Raw genomic sequence first — 21,015 nt, forward strand, 5'->3', positions numbered from 1 at the left:
GGCCCAAATGGCAAGCTATTTAAAATGCTGGCACCCAACATATGCCTGTCTACTCTAGTGCTCTCACAGCTGTCACCACTGCGGGGAGTGGAACCAGTGGGTAGAGACGGACAAAAATGCTAGCATAGGCCAGATATGGGATGGTGAGGCATAGGCTTGGTTGTCAGATGCCAGCTCCTTCCCTTGGTAATGGCAGCTTCATACCTTTCTGACTGCCCGCCCTCCTTCCTAGAAGTGACGGATCCATTGCGGAGGAGGGCCTGAAACTATCACCAGCAGAAGAAGGAAATGTGTCCTGGTGGCAGCTCAGTGTGGCTTCTCTCACAGTGATCAAAATCATTTCACTGTCACTCCTGTGCACATGTGGCTGGTTGGCAACTCAGCGTAGCTTTACCCATGGTCTCTTTAGCTAATGCTGCTCTCACCCCCACCCTGCTGCATATACCTATGAGTTTTCCCCCTACTTACTCACTCCCAGAAAGGGCAGCAGAGGGGGAAAACAGTCACTACTGATGGCAATGAAGAATGTGCTAACCTGGAACAGTGTGCATAGCATTTGACTCATTAAAACAATGTTTCTAGCAAAGCACTGCTTGCTTACCGGGTTATTTTCAAACAGCTCCAGGACAAATGTAATGGCACTGCTGTTGATCCCAATGAAGAGATTAATACAAGACAATGCAACATATGCTGTGCTAGGGACACTGAAAAGGTAGGCTGCTGGGTACATCATGGGAATTACTGCCCATCTGTATAGGAAAGACATAAACACAGTGGTAATAACTCCTCAGAATTCATATTAGTTTGTCTATCAGAGACATCAGGTGAGCTGTCTTCTTTTTCTCCCATATGAGATGAGTCATACAAACCAATTGGAAACTTTTACTAGGTTATTTCCCCCTAATTACAGCATGATGGCACTTTTTTTTCTCTCCCTAGTCCTGTTTGCCACCCATACACAGAGCCATGGTGTAAAATGCAACTGAGGAGACCTTGATAAGCTACTCTAGCGAGGTAATCATCATCATTCAAAGGAGATGATTACCTGACAAGTGATTAAAGGATGGTAGTTGAGCTCTAGATAATCTCTTTGAGAAGCAGGTAAAGGTGAGATGTAGGAAATGGGGTATGTAATCTCTGGGACTGACCAGAAAAAAATCCAAACATTCACACTTACTACTAATCAGTTAATTAAGTGTTTAATATGAACACTTCAGCAGATAAGACTAATGATTATGAAGGCAGCCTTTGCACACAAATGAAGCAAATACATACAATTACTGTTTTGTTTTAAGATATTTTGTGGGTAAAATGTAGAGCTTCTAAATGCAAAATACTATCATGGCACTTGTTTGAGAAGTACCAGTTACAGCAGGGCTGTCCAGCTTCCATAGATTTCATAGATTTCATAGACATCAGGGCTGGAAGGGACCTCGGGAGATCATCGAGTCCAGCCCCCTGCCCAAAGGGCAGGAAGTCAGCTGGGGTCATAGGATCCCAGCAAGATAAGCATCCAATTTGCTCTTGAAGGTGTTCAATGTAGGTGCTTGAACTACCTCCGATGGCAGACTGTTCCAGACCTTGGGGGCTCGGACAGTAAAGAAATTCTTCCTTATGTCCAGCCTGAAATGGTCTTGCAGGAGTTTGTGACCGTTCGAACTCGTCATCCCTTGGGGCGCTCTGGTGAACAGATGTTCCCCCAGATCCTGGTGGTCACCCCTGATAAACTTATAGGTGGCCATCAGATCACCCCTGAGCCTGCGTTTTTCCAGGCTAAAGAGTCCCATGGCGGGTGGGGGCCACATTCTGCACGGGACGCACCAGCTGGAGCCTTACTTTGTGCGAGTTACAGTAATGTGAGCCATGCACCCCTGGGGCCACTGCTGTACAGGTGACCCCCTGCTCCACTGTGTGTGTGGACAGTGCCCTCGCTGCTACACCCTGCACCTGTCTGGGCAACCTCCCCTCTCCCCCTATACTGTGCCCACGGTTGAGCTGGGGAGGGGCAGCTGCAGGTCATGGGCTCCCCCAGCACCACAGGTTGTACCACACTATTCCCTGGGTGGGAACAGGAAGCAGAGGCTGGAGAATGAAGGGATGCCTCAACTGCTAGTGCAGCAGGAGTGATAGATACAGTGGTGCTTGGATAAGTGCCTTGTGGACTACACGCGGCTCACAGACCACCAGGTAAACAACTCTGAACTACAAGAAAATACTATATAAATGTACATACTCTCTAAGCTCTACTAGTACATCTCATTTCCTAACCTGCAGCCCATTCTGGGGCTTGCCCTATGTAACCATTATGGGCGCATCCAGATGAACCCACATGTACCTCTTGCTGCATCTCAAAGCAGTTTGAGATGCAGCAAGAGGGATGCTGGGAACAAAGAAAAGTTTCCTGCACTGCATATTTGCAGTGAGTGCTCAAAATTTGATACCTGGATAGTCAGGTATCAAAATAAAACATGGGGGGGGACAGGAAATGCAGGGCAGGGCATGGTCCAGGACCGTATCTTGAGGCAACCAAAGGCTTGAGCCCCTCCAAAGAGATGCTCTGGTAGCCAGCTGAAGCACGCTGCCTGCCTGTGCAGGGCAAACAGCAGTGCAGGCTGCAGGGACCTGGACCTGGGCTCCATTCCATGTAAGCAGGGAGTGGGAAGGGCTGGGGCAGCTCAGGAGGGGTGGGTCCTGTTGCTGCAGGACCCACATCCCCCCCTGCACGGTTCTCAGCTCATGAGCAGCAGCAGTGGCCATTGGGGTGCTTGAGGCCTTATGTCGCAGCCCCCCCCACAAGGTGTGGTGAAGCGCAGTTTGGCCCTGGCCACCTGGCACCCAGTGCTGCCTTTGCCACATCATGCAGATGTGGCTTGGCTCGGTATGGTGCAACATGCCTTCGGGCAGTTCTGGGCCACTTGAGCTGTCACCATGCATGCAGAACCCAGCCTCCCATGACAGGTGGTCCCTGTGACCTGCATGGGGCCCAGGTGACAGCCGGAGCTGCCCAAAGGTGAATGGCCCAGTGCATCACGGGCCACACCCACATGATGTGGTAGAGGCAGCACTGGGTGCCAGGTGGCCAGGACCAAGCCACGCTGCCCCATGCCACAAGGGCTCGAGCACCCCAATGGCTGTTGCTGCTGCTGGTGAGCTGTGAATCAGGAGTAAAGGGACTGGGGCGGGAGGCAGGCTGTGGATTGAGAGTGAAGAGCAGGGCACTGGCATATCAGTGTTGCTCAACGCTGCACATCCTGGTAAGTGAAAAGGGTAGGGGCAGCTCTGATTTCTCTATGACAAAAAAGCTAAAAGTAAATGCCAAACTGTATAGATATTTAGAATTATTTCATTATGATGATAGAGGCACTGGTAGGGTTCCAAACTGCTTTCAATTTGTAAATATATCAATAAAACACTGCCCAACTGATCTCTCGATACATAGTGGCATTTCATTTTAATAGTGAAAGAACACTATTTTGGGCATTTTAATGAAAGAATTTGAATTTCTTATCAGAGAATTTGCAATTTTTAAACAGGGAACACCAGGATGTCTGCTGGTGAGACAAGTGGCAAGACCTGCGCAGAGGAGCCTGTCCAGGGCCAGCACTGGGGACCCACCTGGAGGGCAGATGAGGTGGCTGACGTGTTGGTCATTTGGAGCCAAGAGGACACACTTGGACAGTTCAGAGTGGGCCATTGCAAGGAGCACATCTTTTGGGCGATAGCTGGCCAGATAGCAGAGCCAGGGCACCCCATTCAGGTCTGGCAGGCACGCAGCCGTGGGGCCGCAGATCCAAAGGGGCAGATGCTGTCGCAGATGGCAGCAGGTCACAGCCAGGCAACAGCCTCCACTGCCAGATTGCTGTAGTGGGTGGAGGGGGAAGGAGTCGGGCCACTCCAGGTCAGGGCTGCTTCAGCAGTCCAGCTGGCACAAGGGGTAGTATCTCTAGACACCAGCTGACTGGGCCTCAGAAGCTCCTGTCTATTTGTATCTTCCATATTAACATGGGCCTTTGGGCCCACCCAGCTAACTAACAGCCCCTTTGTGGAGCCAAAGGGTGAAAGATGCAACTACTTTCTTGGGACAACAAAAGCAAAAACAGGATAGGAGTGTCGTGTGGGTCAAAGGGTCAAAACATGAAAATAAGTGATCCTTACTACCTCACCTACTTTACTTTTTTCATGATTTTCATTTAGCAGCAAATTATGAAGCTCCTAACAAAGCCTCAGCCTTGTACAGTGAAGCTCTTTGGCAAAACATTTCTCAGTTTTTATCGGTGTTTTAAAATAATAAAGACACTGCTTTTATAATAGAGACACACACTTTTATGTCTGTATAAGTTCTTTATTCTGTTTTTAAATGCTTTTTAGGTACTCTTAAACAGACACCACATTTAGTGATTGTGCTACCATAATTTAAAAAATGTATGGGCTACATAACAAGAAATAAAACAGTGCCAGTCCCTTATACAGCATTTTTTCATCTTCCAGTGTTTTACAAACACGACATAGTAATAATGCTTTGCATTTTCAGTGTGCTTGCTCTCTCCAAACTACTTTAGTGAATGAAAGCTAATTTATCAAGAAAACACAAAATTGGATTTGTGCCCTTGTATACTTCTTTGTGATTCATAAAGAGGACATGAAAGGCTTTATGTTTTGTTTTAAGGGAAACAAACTGCTTGTGTTTTTGCATTAGAAATTCAGATTTTTCTGATCTATTTTCCCCTAGAAGGCACTATAGACAACAAAACTAGTAACATCACGCTATTTGAAACACCAAATGTAGGAACCCTGAAAAACGAATGGGAAGTGAAAAGTACTCAGTTTTGCAAAAACACTTTTGGCAATGCTTATTTCAGTCAAATGTTCCATGAGCACTTCATGCTATATATCTAAGATTGCCAATACAATGTTTAAGACTTTAAGGCCTTTTTTGTACATGAGAAAGCAGGACACAAGCCCAATTTCTTTTTCTATGCAGCTCAGCTTTACAACTCAACACCTCCCTTTGTGGCAGAGGTGAAAAGCAGTAAGCAAATTTTTCCTCATGTGGCTGATCTGGGAAACACCTGTTCAACCATAAGCTTTCTGCAGCAAGGAGTGCCCTTGAAAATTTGTCTCTTATATATGACTTCCTTTCCTTGGCTTTCACAACACTTAACAAAGAGGACAAGTATCCTACTGCATTTTACATGTAGATGCACTGAGGTGTTGCAAGGTTAAATAACTTGACCAAAATCATATAACAGACAAGTGACAGCTGATCTTGAAAGCTCTTTACTACAATGCCAGTGCTTTACGCACTAGGCAACCACTTCGTTTACCTTTATGTATGTTTGCACAGTGTTTAGCACCTTTAGGACCTTTCCCATGGCCATTTTTACTACTGTAACAACAAAAAGAACATTGACCCCTATTCCTGGCCAGTAATCATAAAAGCTGCTTTTCTTTTAATCTCTTCCAGCCAATTAGCTAATTATATAATTCTCAATACAACCTATGAGATAGTAAATCAATATAATAATATCATGACTCTATAGCTGGAAAAACTGGTTCACTAGTTAAAAGAGGTTAAGGCAGGGGTTCTCAAACTTTTTGATACTGCGACAAGGGGGTTGCAAACTTCTCTTCCCTCCCTAGAAGCGGTGGTGCGGGGCTGCCACCGCCATCAAGCACTCTGTGACACTGTCATGTGCTGCGCACCACTTCCTTGCAACCAAGTCTGGCCAGTTGATGAGTGGGGGGCAGGGAGGTCCCCAGCAGCCCACCAGCCAGACTTGGGCGTGGGAAGCAGCACGTAGCATGTGGTGGCGGCACAGAGTGTTCAATGGAGGGGGCGGCCCCACTCCCCACACCACCACTTTTAGGGAGGGAAGAGAATTTGCAACCCCCTTTTAAACTGCCGAGGATTTGCAACCCACAGTTTGAGAACCCCCGAGTTAAGGGATTCGTTTAAAGCTATAGGATGAGATATAGTCCAAGCTGGAATCAGAGTCAACAAGCTCCCAGTTTGACAGTTCTGTGCTGTGCTATACCTTTTTAAAACTAGACATCAGCCACACCCAGCTCAGCTCAGGAACCTGAAATGGTTTCTAACATGGAAGTTTAGGTCGCTCCTGCCAAGTGGATCCTACATGAATAAGCAGCCCAGACGACTTACCCATACAGAAGCAACAATGCTATAAGCACAGGGAGATTGCTTGGAGAAGTGTATGCTTTCTTCTTGAAGCCAATGAATATACCCACAACCATAATGGCACTCACAACATAGTTCACCTGGCAGAACAAAGTAAGAAATACAAGGTATGAGTACAACAGAGTTCTACAAACTCTCCATTAGACCTAGCCCTGCTCTAGAATGGTTTTAAACTAAGGGACACTAGAAAAATAATGTGCTAGGTCCAGCTTTTTTAGCTGCTCTAAATAAAGCATCTGGAGTGTTACATACATCAGCATTCCTGTGCTGACAAATGGTGGCAAGGGTGCTTTAACTAAAGTTTGTCTAACAAGCTTTAGTTAAAGCACCCCCACTGCCATTTTTTGGAGTGGGGATGCTGATGCACATGTTGCTGGATTCTCCTGGAGCGCAATAATTATCATGTTCCAGCAGCCTCAGTGCATGTGTATAGGTGTCCTAAGGTTGCTTACAGACATGGAAAAAAACAAAACAAACCAGCGCTTTAAGCTTGGTACACCCCTGCACCAAGCACAGCACATGCCTAGAAGAGGCATCACATTAGTTTGACCCAGCTCTCCAATGTTTGTATAGATCAGGAGCTTCAGCGAGGCTTTTTGGCTCTTTTATCTAATAGCTAATTAAATCAGCTTTAGATAAAAGTGCCAGAAAAAACCCCTGCTGAAGCACCCAATCTATACAGACACTGGGAAGCCAGGTTGAACTTAAGTGCTTCCCCTTCTGGTAAAGTGCTGTTTTGTTTTTTCCATGTCTGTCAGCAGCCTAAATTTCTCCATCATGTTGCTTCTTATGGGGGAAAGTACAAATCTAACTGCACATAACAGTGTTACCTTACAAGCCTGGTTCGAAGAGTAAGAACTCTAAACACTAATTTATATAACAGGATAGATACATAATGGTGTCTAGGTGTTTGGGAAGAGTATTATTAAATGCACAGAGATGTTACATAAAAAGACTAGTTCTTGTTGTTCTAAATCCACTAAGCTGGACTGCTGCTACATGAAGATAGAGAATCAAGTGACAGAAAGCTCAGTCATTGTCCTGACTAGTTTTTCTGCTTATTATTTATTGATGCCACATTCTCAGAATGATCAGAAGTTTATCTTGTGGAGGGGGAAGACATTCTCACAGCATAGCCTGCAGCAGCTGATACCAGATTGCTTGCGTCTTTTCCCATATCTGCCAAATTAATGCTCCTTTCCCTATTTTAAGTGCAGTCTTCAGTGGAGCCCCAAGAATCCTTTCAATTGCTCCTGCTTTACAAATTGTATAATGCTCACATTGAAGAATTCTTCTTTTAAAGAACTCTTTTGGGCCCTTTACTGTTGTGGCTCATTTGGCCAAAGGAGTCATTCTTTCCTTGCAAAATAATTTTGGGTCTCTCAGTAAGGCTCTGAAGACTTCTACTTCTACACAAGCCCAGGTTACTGTTCTAGTCTCTTTTGAAACAATAGTATACAATTGCCTGCAAAATGAGATACAGAAAATTGCAATAAGCATTGAAAACCCATGAGGTTACATCACTTCCAGCTTCATTAGCTGAGTTGTGCATGAGACTTAATTGAGCCATTTGAAATGAAATAGGAAGTGTGCAGAGCCCTAGCACAAATTGTCTGAGCAGTGCTTTAAATGAGTACACTGCAGTGCTTGAGATCCACCTTATTAACTAAGCCTGTAAGTTCCAAGCCAAACCAAATAGAGAAATAGTTCCCAGAAAAGAGCTAGAAATAACAGTTACTCACTATGTCCCAAAAGAAGTTGGTTAACCAGTAAACAGCAGCAGTCACACCACTGACAAACTGAAGGTGCTTGGCTTTTGTCACCCGTTCTTGAATCAGATACAGAACAAAACTGGCTGGGATAAAGGACATGGCAAAAATCACACAGATGGCGACAGCGGCATCCACTGATGTGGTCAGTCTGCAACAGAGTGGAGGAGGGAGGAAATGGATGAGCAAGACAGCTAATGCCACACAGAATGCCACTGTTTTTCCCCAGCCAGTGTGAGCAGCTCCACCTAATGCCCTCAGGAGATCACTGAGAAAACACCAGGCAATTTTAGACCCAGCAGTAACAAGCCTGTTTGGTAACTTGAGGATTATTCAAATTCTGGAACTGGCATGTATACTTTCCTGTGTTATGTTCAGGGTTGCTACTAACGTGCACACATCAATCTATCCTTAGCCCACCCGTGACGCTCATTCTCTCTCTCCAGGTCATGCTGCCATGAGACACAGCATGGCCACTAGCACAGCAGGTGCAGCCAAACTGCGCGTTAATAAAAGGCCCAATGTCAGCAGTACATGCACCTTTAGACTGAGCTACATCTTACACTACACTTAGTCCCAAAAACCTCCAATTACTAAAAATGTGCTACTGTGCTTGAATAAAGGCATTAAAATAGGATTTTATTGATACTGTCACAGGCACCCGTCTACACCTATAGTTGGGTTACCCGTGGAGATGGTCTGTAGGTGAGGTGGGAGAACATCCTTGTCAGGAATAGCCACAAATTATCCTGAGAGGTGAACAAACTAGAAGAGATTCTGGAGTTTCTACAACAGTGATTCTCAACCAGGGTACCAGGACACTCTTGGGTGCCTTGAGATCCTTTCAACGGTGATGCAGGGTGACATGCAATATTAGCACTGTTAGGTATGCCAACATGATTCACAAGATAAACCTAGAGATTTCAAACAGGAATCCACAGCGTTAAAAAAAACATTCTGACCTGTTGCGGTCTCCCTGAATTCTTTGCAACAGACAAATTGCCCTATTATTTTTCTGTAGCCAAAAACAAGCGCAAAGTAAGAGCTGGCACATTCCATTGGGTACCTTGAGTTTAACCAAGGATGCTTTGGGTTTAAAAAGGTTGATAAACACTGATCTACAGTATGGAGCTGCCGCTGCTACAACTTTGGTGGTCTAGCTATGTCAACAGAGCCGCCTAGTGGTCATACTGGAAAAGGGTTTTTTTCTATTGGCATAGTCATCTGACTGCCACAATCAACTGAAGCTAAGTTGGCAGCAACCTCCTCCCACTGGCATATCCCAGTGGGGAGCCAACACCTTCCCTGAGTGCCACTCCAACTCCCTTGCACAAAATGAACATTTCCAACCAGGAGATATTATAACACCTTCAGCTGTCCTGTGAAATATGAATTTACAATCTTTGCATTCTCCTATGCCTGAAGAAGGGTAAGTGTGCCCAAAAGCTTGCAAATAAAGTATTTTTTTTGCAAATATCTTGTTGGTCTAATAGAAGATATCACTTCTACCATGGGTTCTGATTCCTTCTGCCTGTAGACCAATATGGCTATAACCTGTATCCCTGACTCCAATCCCCTTTCCCTTTTTGATCTGCTGCTCTGCTTTCTGCCCTATCTACTGCTGTGCTATCTGTCCCTCCTCCTGCCTACCATGTGCCATGCACAGAGACTGCCTGTGCCACTTGTGGTATGCATGCATGCACTTGTGACAGACCAGCAGTCCTGCTGACACGTCTGTGTTGGCAAGGGCATACCATCTTTTCACACTCTGTAACCAACAGCCAAAACTTTGTTGTGTAGACCAGACCTTTACAGCAATTTGAGTAAAACAGAATGCAGGGAAAGAGCCATCGGGCAACCAGCACATAAGCAACACACCCTGAATTCAGCCGTACACTCTCAGGCATGTCCTTTGAACATGCTGGAGGCAACGGGCTGAAGGAACTGTTGGAGAGGGGAATAAACTAGTGAAAGAACCAAGGTGGACTATTGCATCTTACATGGTGACTTCAGAGAGCTGCTCCTTGGTGAGGTTCAGAGGATGATTTATAACAGTGATCCCATATTCCTCAGGGGATTGGCCTTTCTGTAGATTGGCTCTCAGGACCCCATTGTTGGCTATGTTGAGGAAGATGACCATGGCATGCCAGCCTTTGTTATTAAACCACACCTAAAGGAGCCATAAAGTACAAATATATTAAGCAGCCTGCACTATTAACTCAGGGCTGCAGGATGCCACATGAGTTGCCTTTAGTTTGTTTTTCCATTGGGCAATGACAGCAGGAATGAACACAGCTCTGGGGATTTGTGGACTGACTGAAATGACCCAGCAGAGGCAGCACAATGTATTTGGGTGAGATCATTCCAAAACAGGGGGTTAAACAAGCATTTCAGTAGTGAGGTAATGTATTTTACAAAGTCTGGTTTTTAACCCCTGAGGGATATTCCTTAAAAAAGGCATGGAACAGCCCAATTACACATAGGAATTGTGCAGAATAATGAATCTCTTTTTTTATCTAAGGATAAAAAAGATATTTATCTAAGGATATTATCACCAAACAGCATTTCTTTCAGATTAAAATCTGGCTCAAAAAGGGTATAGATTTTTCTAAACTATTCTCACCAAGTACCTTAACATTTTCTTCTGTTTCCATGTACTTAAGGAAATCAGACATTTCGTTAGAAGCAGCCATTGAAGCGTGGCCCTAAAAATAAGACAACAAAGTCTAAAATCAGCCAGTGTGCAGGAAGGTTAGCATGACCCTCCTGCAAATGGAAGTTTACAACTTCCATTTGCTTTTCTTAGTAAACAGACAAAAGTGGCTTACCCCTTTCACATTGAGCATTAAGCCAAGATCTCTCAAAAAATCAGCAATCTGAACTCCAGTGACATGAAGAACAGGGAGTTTTCCTCCAATGGAAATTCCTCCATACCTGGCAGTAGAGCATATTAGGATCAATCACTTATATTATAGCTAACTACACTGATGGAAAAATCAGAACTCTCTTAATGAATATTTTCTTTATACACATAGCATAATTTATGTGTAGCTTGTCTGCTTGCTTGCTGACCAACTAGATAAATCTTCAGAGATTTTGCAAATGCTAAAACCAAATTAACTTGTGAATGACTTCGGCAATTAACCTGATTAAAGGAGTATTCTGAGACCCCTTTAGAAAGACAATTGCACCTTGGAAATCTATAGAGGAAAACAATTTATAACACTGACTGGTTCAATTCTGCCTCTGCCCCTTTCATTTGACATTATAATCCATTCGTTGGAAACCTGAAACATTTGATTCCCTATTGTTTTCCTAACACCTCACAAATAATTAGTATCTCAAGTATTAATGAGGTGTTAATGGAAGAAACAATAGATTGATACATGACTAAAGTCAAAGCTGGAAGTGGGCTGGGGACAGAATGGGTAGGACAGCAGATTGCTGCTGCCTTAGGAAAAGAAGACATCTAGAAATGTTGATGTCAACTGGTGCATAATAAATAAAACATTGTATTAGTTAGTATGTCCCTGTCAGCACACTGAGCACCTCAGTTTAATCCCATAACCAGTATTACACCCCCACGAACATACATTTATAAAGAAATCCACTGAAGGAATCCAGTTCTGTGATTGCTACTGGTTACAAGATTTCTGATTGCTACTGGTTAAAAGTCATGGACAAATATGTGTTTTTAGAAAACACTCCATGAATGCAAGGCATCCTTGAGCAATTCTCAAAAAGAATAATAATATATTTCATTATTCAGCAGGAGACTGTACAAACCCCTGATTCCTTCTATTTCTTTGGTCTCTGACTTTAGACCTATGCCTGCTGATCTCAGGAACACCAAAAGTGTAAAGCTGATATTCACTACAGTTGGTGATGGTTAAATTACATCAAGTACCATCCTGAGTAAGTGTACAGAGGGCTCCCTGCCTGTATTCTTTCATGTGGGCCATGAAGTACCAGTAGAGACAGCTCTAGACAATATGGAGCTCACATTATAGTTTTTACCTCTGTGTATTTGCTAGGCTAGTGCTCAGATTATTTTTTCAAATCAGTGTAGGCCAATGTTTCTGGCAGACATGCCATGAATTAGCTCTACATCCTTCCAGAGTGTCACTCTGATCCCCTTCCCCTGCCGGAACTACTGTTTTAGTTTCTGTTCCCGACCCCGTGCTCCCCCTCTGGTCTACTGCTCTGCTTTCTGCTTCCTGTCTTATGTACCACTGTGCTGCCTGTCCCTTCTCCCATCTGCCAAATGCCATGCACAGAGGCTCTCTACACCACTTGTGGCACCTGGCCACAGGTTGGCCACCCCTTCTCTACCCCTTCTTAGAAGCCATGCTCCTCTGTACTGTTATGGATATGGTCATACCAGAGGACTGCTGCAGTACAAAGAGGGCACACAGAGCTCAGGTACTGGGCTCACACATTGGTTTGTCTCTAGGGTACAGAATCTGAATGTACCTGGGGTGGTTTCATTGCTTGCTGTCGCACCTGCTAGGTGAATACAGCCACACTTCTCAGTAAAGCCCTCAGTGCTGTCTCACACAACATGCTAGCTTCTGTAGTCATCTCTTTGTCTAACATGTGCTACCTGCCACAGTCCAGGGAAACCTTTTTTAGGCTCCAAAGTTAAACAGATAGATATTTGTTACTTATTTTTTTACTACACTATTTTATGAAACAGTTTCCTACCTTTGTTCATTGACCCAATATTTGCTCTTCAAACTGCAACAGAAAAAGTACTATAAAAATCATATTTTTTTAAGCTTTGAGTCAAACTAAGCTCTGGCTGAAATGTAAGATATAGTCACAAGGGTGACAGCCAGATTAGCTAATGTCTGTTCAACACTTTGAGCAAATCAAAAGTATAATATGCAAGATGTGACAAGCAACAGAAACATCACACAGAGAATGATTCCTACCTCCCTTTTATAAGTGTGGGATAGGTTTTCACCAGGAAATCTGTGATGTTTCTGTAGGTGAGATCTTGAAGAATTTCTGTGCTCCACTGTACTCGCTGAAAGGCAAAGAAAATCCAGTCAGCTACAGTAAATGTCACTGCCCCTAAACTCATCAAGTAACTGTTTGTTAGGAGAACAACACAACTGGTTTTGTTGCACAGGAGCTTGCAAGAAAAATAACCCTTTTCTAACATTAGCTTGTGAAGTTCCCACCAGCAGTGAATCCTGCGAATTCTACCCGGTTTAGACTCTAAATACCTGTGCTTTGCTGAGGCTTGAGAAGAAGTCAACCATGTAGAGAGAACAAGAATGCAGCTGTCAGAGTGATAACTGATTGACTTAGTTCCTCATAAAGCACACCATTAAAGTTACACTGCTGTTTGCCAGGATGCCTTATTAAAATAAACAAAGCTTTCCCTTCAAGGGTATGAAGAGCACAAAGTTAATTTCTTTATCCAGATTCATAAAATCTTAAAAAGCCCACAGTTTTCTTTATTTTCATAATTTATTTTAACAAAACAATGGAGCAGTGCTGTTTAAAGTATCCAAGTATCCACTGAGTATCCATAGCAAGGCCACAAAGTTTTTGAATGATTCAAAAGATTCAGAACTATCTCACTAATTTGACCTGGGGCATGAAAATTTTTCCTTAAAAAAAAAAAGAAAAGAAGCATAGCTTCAAAAAGCATTGCAAATTCAGGTTGAATTTGGTGAACAGCATCAGCTAAAAAAAGAAGAAAATGGATGCAAGACCTGTGATGTTTTGCTTTAGGGTTTTATAAAGAAGAGAGATAAACTTTTCAAAATACCATTTTTGTTTTGAAAATAGCCAACACACACACACACACACACACACACACACATATATGAAAAAGGATTTAAAAATAAGTAATGCTAAATGTTTCATGAAATAAAATGGGAAGAGGGTGATATTTTCACCTGGAAAATGAGTAAGTTTTCATTTTGAGTCAACCTGAAGCCAGTTCTTTTGGTTGTCAGAAAAGTGAAAACCTAGTTATTTAAACAGCTCTGTTTGTAGGAAGAAAGTGCCTCACACCAAAAGATGTGTGTGGACTCAGTGAACAATGCAATAAATATCCGTGCTGCACATGGTAGAGAAGTGAACTCCATTTTCATTTGGGGTAAGCATGGATCCTGGATGAGGGGCTCAGGAGCTCTCCCAATAAAATATACCTGCTATCCTGTCAGAAAAAGACTTGTACCTTGAGGTATGTAGAAAAAACATTTAAAGCTGTGTTTATAACTGAATTGCTGCTTCTCCAAATCAGCATCGAATCTTCAGATTGGATTCAGCCGAATTGAATCAGGGACAGTGATCCGAATCAACTTATCGAATCTCTATCCCCAATTTGGGCTGAATCCGAATTGAATACGGCCCATTCCACACACCCCTAATGCGTTTCTGTGAATAAAACATGGAAGGACACCCAACTCTCCTACTGAATGCAGGCTGCCATTTATGTACCATCTCATCCCTTTTACCTATTGACAACAGGCTGCTCTAAGGGCACTGGGGGCAGCTGAACCATACCTGAGGAGGAGGAAAGCCTCCAGCTCCTGGAGGGCATTCAGGAAGCATAGTGAGTTTCTTGTGGGTGCTGCACTTGCAGGAGGGTGTAGGATTATCAGGGCTCCATGTATGGACCCAAAACACGTTGGTTACATTAGAAGAAACAGTTGGTACGTTCCAGGCAGTTGACATATTACTGCACGGGTAGTTCCTGTTACAAGGGAACACAGTCTCTTTAGCAGTGTACAGACACGGCTCGCAGGCTACAAGCTATATATTTGGCTCATAAGCACACAAAAATGTGATGGCTTAACTCAGATATTTGCTTCTGTTGCTTTTTTTAGCCCATGTGGTGTTACCAATGAAAAAATTATCTCCCATAGCACTTAATTAACACCAGGGAATTAACATACCTCTGATGTTATTGTCTCCAGTTTGCTGATGGGGATCTGAGACCCAGGTGAGTGAAGTGACTTGCATATCGAAGCACATGACAAACCCAATGCAATGTAATCCTTGTCTCCTGGCCCTCAGTCCTGACTCCAACTTTTACCCTGCACTCCCTCATCAAACAGCACTTTCACGGCCCTTTTATTTGGAGCTCCACATTGTTCCCTTCCCCACTACTATGGGAAATGAGGAAGCAGTGCTGGCAATGAGTCTAGGGGAGGAGGGAATCAGGCTTCTAGGCAGCAAGACTGAGGAAGCAGCCAAAGAAAAGGACCAGATAGCTGGATATCCGAGCTATTGAGAGGAGGCCCAGGCTAAAGGAACACACAAGTCGAGAGTAGAGGGAGGACCAGGTAACTTGTGAGTCAATGCAGACAGTGTAATTCACTTTAAATCACAGTGAGGATAGTTAGAAATTCAGTCAAAGTACTTTTCTACTGCCACTTTTTCCAGGTAAGCAACTGCAGCAGAGAAATCTGTGCCATTGTGAGTTAAAGGAACAGGGCAACGCGCTGTGGAAAACAGGAGGGAGCCAGGCTGTGGTGAACGGCAGGAGAAGCTTGAAAATGTTTGTTTTATTTTATTGCTCTACAGGTGTATGTTGTCATGCTGTCTAATTCTTTATGAGCCTGACTAGGATGCTACATAGAACAGCATTTGCTACCTTTTAGTTTAAATGCATAATTCGGTGACTCATTCTTAATCTGATAACTTTATATCTTAGTAAGTGTTGTCTTCAAACTGGTGAGATTGCTTCTGGTACTAAACATGACTTATGTATTTCACTGACAAGCCAGACCAAATAATGCCTCCTTTGATACACTGTCCCATGGACAATATTTTACAAGAGACTTACGGAAGAGGCTGTTCTTTCATGCAGCGATTGCCAAATCCTGGTTTATTCAAGAAGGCATCAGTGAGGGAAACCATCTGCTCACTGCCAGGGCGCTCATTGCTAAGGAGATCGGACAAGATTTACTTTATAAAAAGATGTCAGAGTGCAAAAATAGAATGCACCAAACAGATGATGATAGTATCACACAGGTAGACAGGTGGCTCCAGCTAAGCAGTCTCATTCTAATAATCAATATCCTTTAAGAGTAGAAGATATGCAATGAGGCAAAATTATAGATATTAAAAACACAACAACATTCCAGGAGCATTTAAAAGACAAAGCTATGATCATTATCTCCTAACAAGATAGCACTTTCAACATGCATCTAAATATACATAATAAATCCTCCCTAAATAAGTCTAAGAACATCTTATGAGTAAACACAGATCTTCCCCTCAGAGCCATCCAACACAAGTTGTTACACAAACTCAGCAAACAAAGCAAGTTCATTTCCTGTTTTCAGCATGCTGAGGTTACAGAACCCTACTTGTACCAGGACCAATAACACTAGAATATTGAACACTCCCAGTGCCAGCTGCTGTCTAGCAACAATTTTCAAATTGTGCTATTCCACCCTGTAATCAATGTAGCTACTTCGGATAAAAGCTTCACAAGCATCATGATCTTTCATATTGAGGCTTTATGCTAGTTACCATCCAAACTGGGACACATATGGATTCCAGAGGTTCATTTTTTGACCAACTAACCTAAAAAGGAAACCTTTTCTGCCCTGTGTGTGCTACAAGATCTCTATCTTTACCAAGTGTTTTCCATGTAAATTTATTTGTGACCATATTTATGGACTGTATGAAACTGGAGAGGTAGCAAGCACACAGAAGGCACAGAAAATCTGCTTGATGACCTGGGGTGATAAGGTCTGAAGCTTCTGCAGCTAATAAAGGAAGATTCAGTATTTATATATAAATGTGCTTAATACCCAGCAATATGAACAGCAGTTGCCCCAAATGGGAGACTGTAGCTAAGCAATCGCATCCATCACATCAAACTAAGTTTATTTTAATTTTGTCCAGCTATTTCATTCGCATGCAATGAAGAACAAACAACCCTCATTGCAGAGCAGAAGAATCTTTAACGTCAAAGCACAGAACTCTACAGCTTGAGCTAATAGCGCAGTTCTATTGCCTATTAGAAATGACTTTTATACTGCATTTGGACTGCTGAAGGAAGAGAATACTGCTTTGTAAGTTGTGGAGACTGCAAAACCAGGGTCAGGAACACAGATCATTTACAATAAGAAAAAGCCTGAGAACTCTTGTTTTACACTGAGAGACTAGGTCCGTTGAGTTGGGTCCTCCATTCACAGCAATTTCATGCTAATATAACTGAACTTACTCGACTAGGGTTATTCCTGATTTCCATTAAGACAAGTGAGAGGACACTTAGGTGCAATAACATAGAGGCCCAAAACGCTATGGAGAAAGCAGAAATTAAAAAAATGATTCCTCTCACCTGAAGAAAACAAACTGGTGTCCATAGATCCCAGGGTGCAGTGTTAAACTGGGATGTTCTCCAAATGGAGGGACAATGAGTGTAAGTATTAAAGCCAGCAACACAAAACTAGAAGGGAGAACAATCTGCAGAAAACATGAAAAACATTACACATTGCATATACATTTGCGTACAGCTCAGAAAACACACATGCAAAGGAGGGACAGTAATGTCACATGGATCAGAGACCCACTCTGGCTCTTAAACACGGCTATTTAATTTCCAGTGCTACCAGCAGAGACTAGTTGCCACAGTTCTGTTTTGTGTCAAAAGAGTACCCTGGGGTCAGTGATAATCAACTAAAAAAACTACAGAGAGGCAAACTGCAGACTGAGAGAGAACAAGAGAGACAGGAGGAAGAACAACTGGAATGTTAACAGAACATCCTTCAGAAGGGCATAGTTACCGGTCCTCACCACAACCCTCACTTTCCATAGAGATGTCCCAGGGAGCACGGGGGTTAAGGACACTGTGGGGCAGAGTCAATTATAGCAGTGAGTCAGTACCTGAGCAAGGAAGTCCTTTTGGCTCCGGGTAGCATGGCAGAATCGTTTGATAAGCAGTGCCTTGATTTGCTGGTGGATAAGCTGGAAACCTTTATACTGATAGGAAGCTTTGCCTTCACTGTCATCTTCTGCCAGGCCTATGGGAGTTTGAGAGGTGCTGTTCACTGCTGAGGGGGTTTGTTCAGCCTTCTCATTTTTCTCAGTGGAGATTCTTGTGGGAGCAGAGCCATTTTCTTGACCACTTCCTATGTTTGGGAAATTGAAGTGATCATGGGAATCAAGGGCAGATCTAGGGGGGTGCACTGATGCAGCTGCACACCTTAGATTCCTGCTTTATCCAAACAGCAGCCTGGGAGGGGCGGCACCATTTCTATTCAGGCAGCGCTGAGAGTGTCAATTGACTTTGTGGCTCGCTGCAATCTACCCGACCCCTTTCCTTGTTAATGGTCTTGATGTTCCACTCTTCAAACTATGCTTTCTTTTGCATTATTGCTGTCTGTTAGCCATTCCTGGTAATGTCCTTTTATTTCACAGCCCTTCAGATTGTTTTCAGATCAAGCTAAAAACTTTAAATCAGGTGTAGCAATATTAACTCTGGTATAGAAATGACTGACAGTAAAGTCTTGGGTGCACTGTCAAGATGCTCAGGAAGACTAGATTTTGTTTTATGAATCTGTGTAAGAAATGTATATTAAACTATAATGACTACAGGACAAATGAAACACTCTCTTTTGACTATTTTGATCATTGTTTGCCTAGCTTGTTGTGCTTTTAAAACTTAATATATATAACCTAGCAAATTAATGCACATTCCAATAAAGTTGTATTTGTTTTTGCTTTCATCTTAAACTGAATAATATACTGTTAGGGCCCTGGCATATTAGTAAAGCTTCCAGTTTCAATTTAATTGGAGAAATATGAGTTATGTTACATGTGATAAGGCACTACACCATCTGCACCCCCTTTTTCAAAAACCTAGATCTGTTCATGGTGCAAATTAACTTTGATGAATAGAGACTAAGAGGATATTTCAGCCTTGTTCATTTGGAGTTGATCCAAAACCTACACATTTCCAATAACTCTCTTGTTTTGCTTACAATTATTGAACTACTGCTATAGTCTACTGGTACAATAAAGGCAGACAGCCAATCTTAATTCCTTATTCTTTTTATTTTACACAAGGCTGTGAATGGACTCATCAAATCTGCAATGAACAGACTAACAGGAATTGAAGTGGATGCCAAAACCACTTACACTTCAGAGACACAATGCACATGAACATAGGGCTGGAAATTCTCAAGTGCATTCTTACTTGGCTATAGGAAAGCAGAACTTGCCCAAAAAAGTGTGTCAAATACTGTATCATGGGTTCTTACCTGTGTTCTGTGTTGCGGGGTCAGCCCCTGCAGTGACCTTCAGAAACACCTGTAAAGATATGAGATATGCATCTCCTGATTAGGAATATGTAATCCTACCTATGGAACTTTACCCATCCCGTATACATCCTCTGTAATAAAGAGCTCTAAGTATTTCTTCAGAACTGTTTCCAACTACAGAATCAAAGATCCCACACGAGAGTGCTCAGGAAGCAAAAAATGTGTGGAGGGAGAGGAGAGAAACAAAGATGAAAAGAAAAACATCTGAAGTGGTCAGTCCTGCTCTGATGTGCACCAGACCTGGAATCTTGCTCAGTTCCCATCTCCAAAGATCTGCTGTGTATATTACAGTTTAGGTTGGATTTGGAGGGGATTATTATGGCTCCATGTTTGGTATCAGAAGTGCTCCCAAAATGTTGTATGGAAGGACTGACACATACTCTGAAGCATCTGTTACCTCTTCAAGTGGTGTGTCTGAAATCCCAAAACTGCTGAGTCCTAGGTCATCCAGAGTTTCCTCCAATTCTCTGAAGAGGCTGGCATAAGAGCTTTGTTTAAAATCTTTACTGGGCAAAAGGTAGATGAGTTCCTGACCAATGTTTTCAATTAATTTTGCTTCAGGAATATGATGATGAATTAGGGTTGTTAGCTGATTCAGATCCCCTGTGAAGAGTCAAAACAGTGTTCAGAAAATGAATATTTAACCATTCTGGGAATACTTCCAGAAGTTGTTGCTTGTGTTTCATAAAAGTGTGGTCTATTTTTATTATATAACATGCAGATATCTCTGTTAATAGTGTACTAGATGGGGATGCATCCTGGCTAGCTCTGATACTTGAATTATGTAGCATGAAATTATTTTAGGTCTGCCAACACCATGCTTTGATCATTAGGAGTATTGACTAGTGCTCTTTAGAGATGAGAAAAACTGGTGACACTCCAGGACCTGTTTGCTGTGCTTTAAAGCTTCTTTCTTTCTTGAATCACCTATTTTAACACACAGCCATTTCAAAGCCCTCAGTCTACAATTAGGGTGAACCGAAACTTATGGTTCTAAGTGTGAGAGCTTTGATATATCAGAAAGGGTGTTTGTCACAGTAAGATAAGCACAACTACAAACAAGCTTTATCATACTCTAGAAACAAATGCTGGGAAAAGGAACCTCACCCTCAGGTTGTATGAAGCGCAAGGGGCAGTACAGCAAGGGGAAAAGCTTGGCTCCAGAAGATTATGCACTGGACCACACAAGTAATTCCAAATCTTACCATCCAGTTCTTGTTCAGGAGCTCCCTCCTTGTGTGAAGATGCACAGTTGGAGCAGGGGCAGGAACAATGAGAGTCACAGCTGCAGTGGGTCTAGGACCGATATAGAGAGGGTAGTAAGAGCTTCAGGTATGTATCATACATGCAAAGCCAGTGTGTAAGACTATCTAGCAGGGATGGTTTCATCAGCCTTTACCTGACATCAGGCAGTGAGAAATTTGTTTTACCTGAAGTATCTTGAACATTTTATACTCAGATTTAAAGACACTTGAGTGCAAGCAAGAATGACTGAGGAAACAAGTATATTCCACGTGAGAATGATACTATGCCACTTTGCATCTGGCCTGGCAATCCCTCTGAATTTTAAATAACACACATTTATTTGGGAAAGTGACATATGCAGTGGTCACATGTATGCAGACCCAAGTTGCCACTAGAATATAAAACAGGACCTAGAGCAACAGAAGCAATCCAGGTCCCTTCTACTTAAGATGTAGGAAATTGTTTTAGTCCCAAGTAATTGGCAGGCTGTTATAGTCCCCAAGAC

General features: G+C 42.9%; 1 protein-coding gene across 1 annotated transcript in view; it reads right to left on the reverse strand.

The window, feature by feature from the left end:
- The window catches only part of ABCA4 (ATP binding cassette subfamily A member 4), a 102,643-nt gene that overhangs the window by 14,506 nt on the left and 67,122 nt on the right, over window positions 1-21,015 (reverse strand). The window contains exons 24-38 of the mRNA XM_090047554.1: window positions 20,471-20,561; window positions 19,663-19,868; window positions 19,206-19,254; window positions 17,830-18,074; window positions 17,285-17,409; window positions 15,776-15,874; window positions 14,491-14,680; window positions 12,900-12,994; window positions 12,670-12,702; window positions 10,794-10,899; window positions 10,596-10,670; window positions 9,966-10,135; window positions 7,939-8,116; window positions 6,161-6,276; window positions 602-749 (exon numbers count right to left, since the gene is read on the reverse strand). Coding sequence (XP_089903680.1) covers window positions 602-749; window positions 6,161-6,276; window positions 7,939-8,116; window positions 9,966-10,135; window positions 10,596-10,670; window positions 10,794-10,899; window positions 12,670-12,702; window positions 12,900-12,994; window positions 14,491-14,680; window positions 15,776-15,874; window positions 17,285-17,409; window positions 17,830-18,074; window positions 19,206-19,254; window positions 19,663-19,868; window positions 20,471-20,561 — 1,926 coding nt within the window. The remainder of the gene's footprint in view (window positions 1-601; window positions 750-6,160; window positions 6,277-7,938; window positions 8,117-9,965; window positions 10,136-10,595; window positions 10,671-10,793; window positions 10,900-12,669; window positions 12,703-12,899; window positions 12,995-14,490; window positions 14,681-15,775; window positions 15,875-17,284; window positions 17,410-17,829; window positions 18,075-19,205; window positions 19,255-19,662; window positions 19,869-20,470; window positions 20,562-21,015) is intronic.

Source organism: Crocodylus siamensis, chromosome 5, assembly GCF_052110815.1.
Source record: "Crocodylus siamensis isolate JL-2025a chromosome 5, ASM5211081v1, whole genome shotgun sequence".
Lineage (NCBI taxonomy): Eukaryota > Metazoa > Chordata > Crocodylia > Crocodylidae > Crocodylus > Crocodylus siamensis.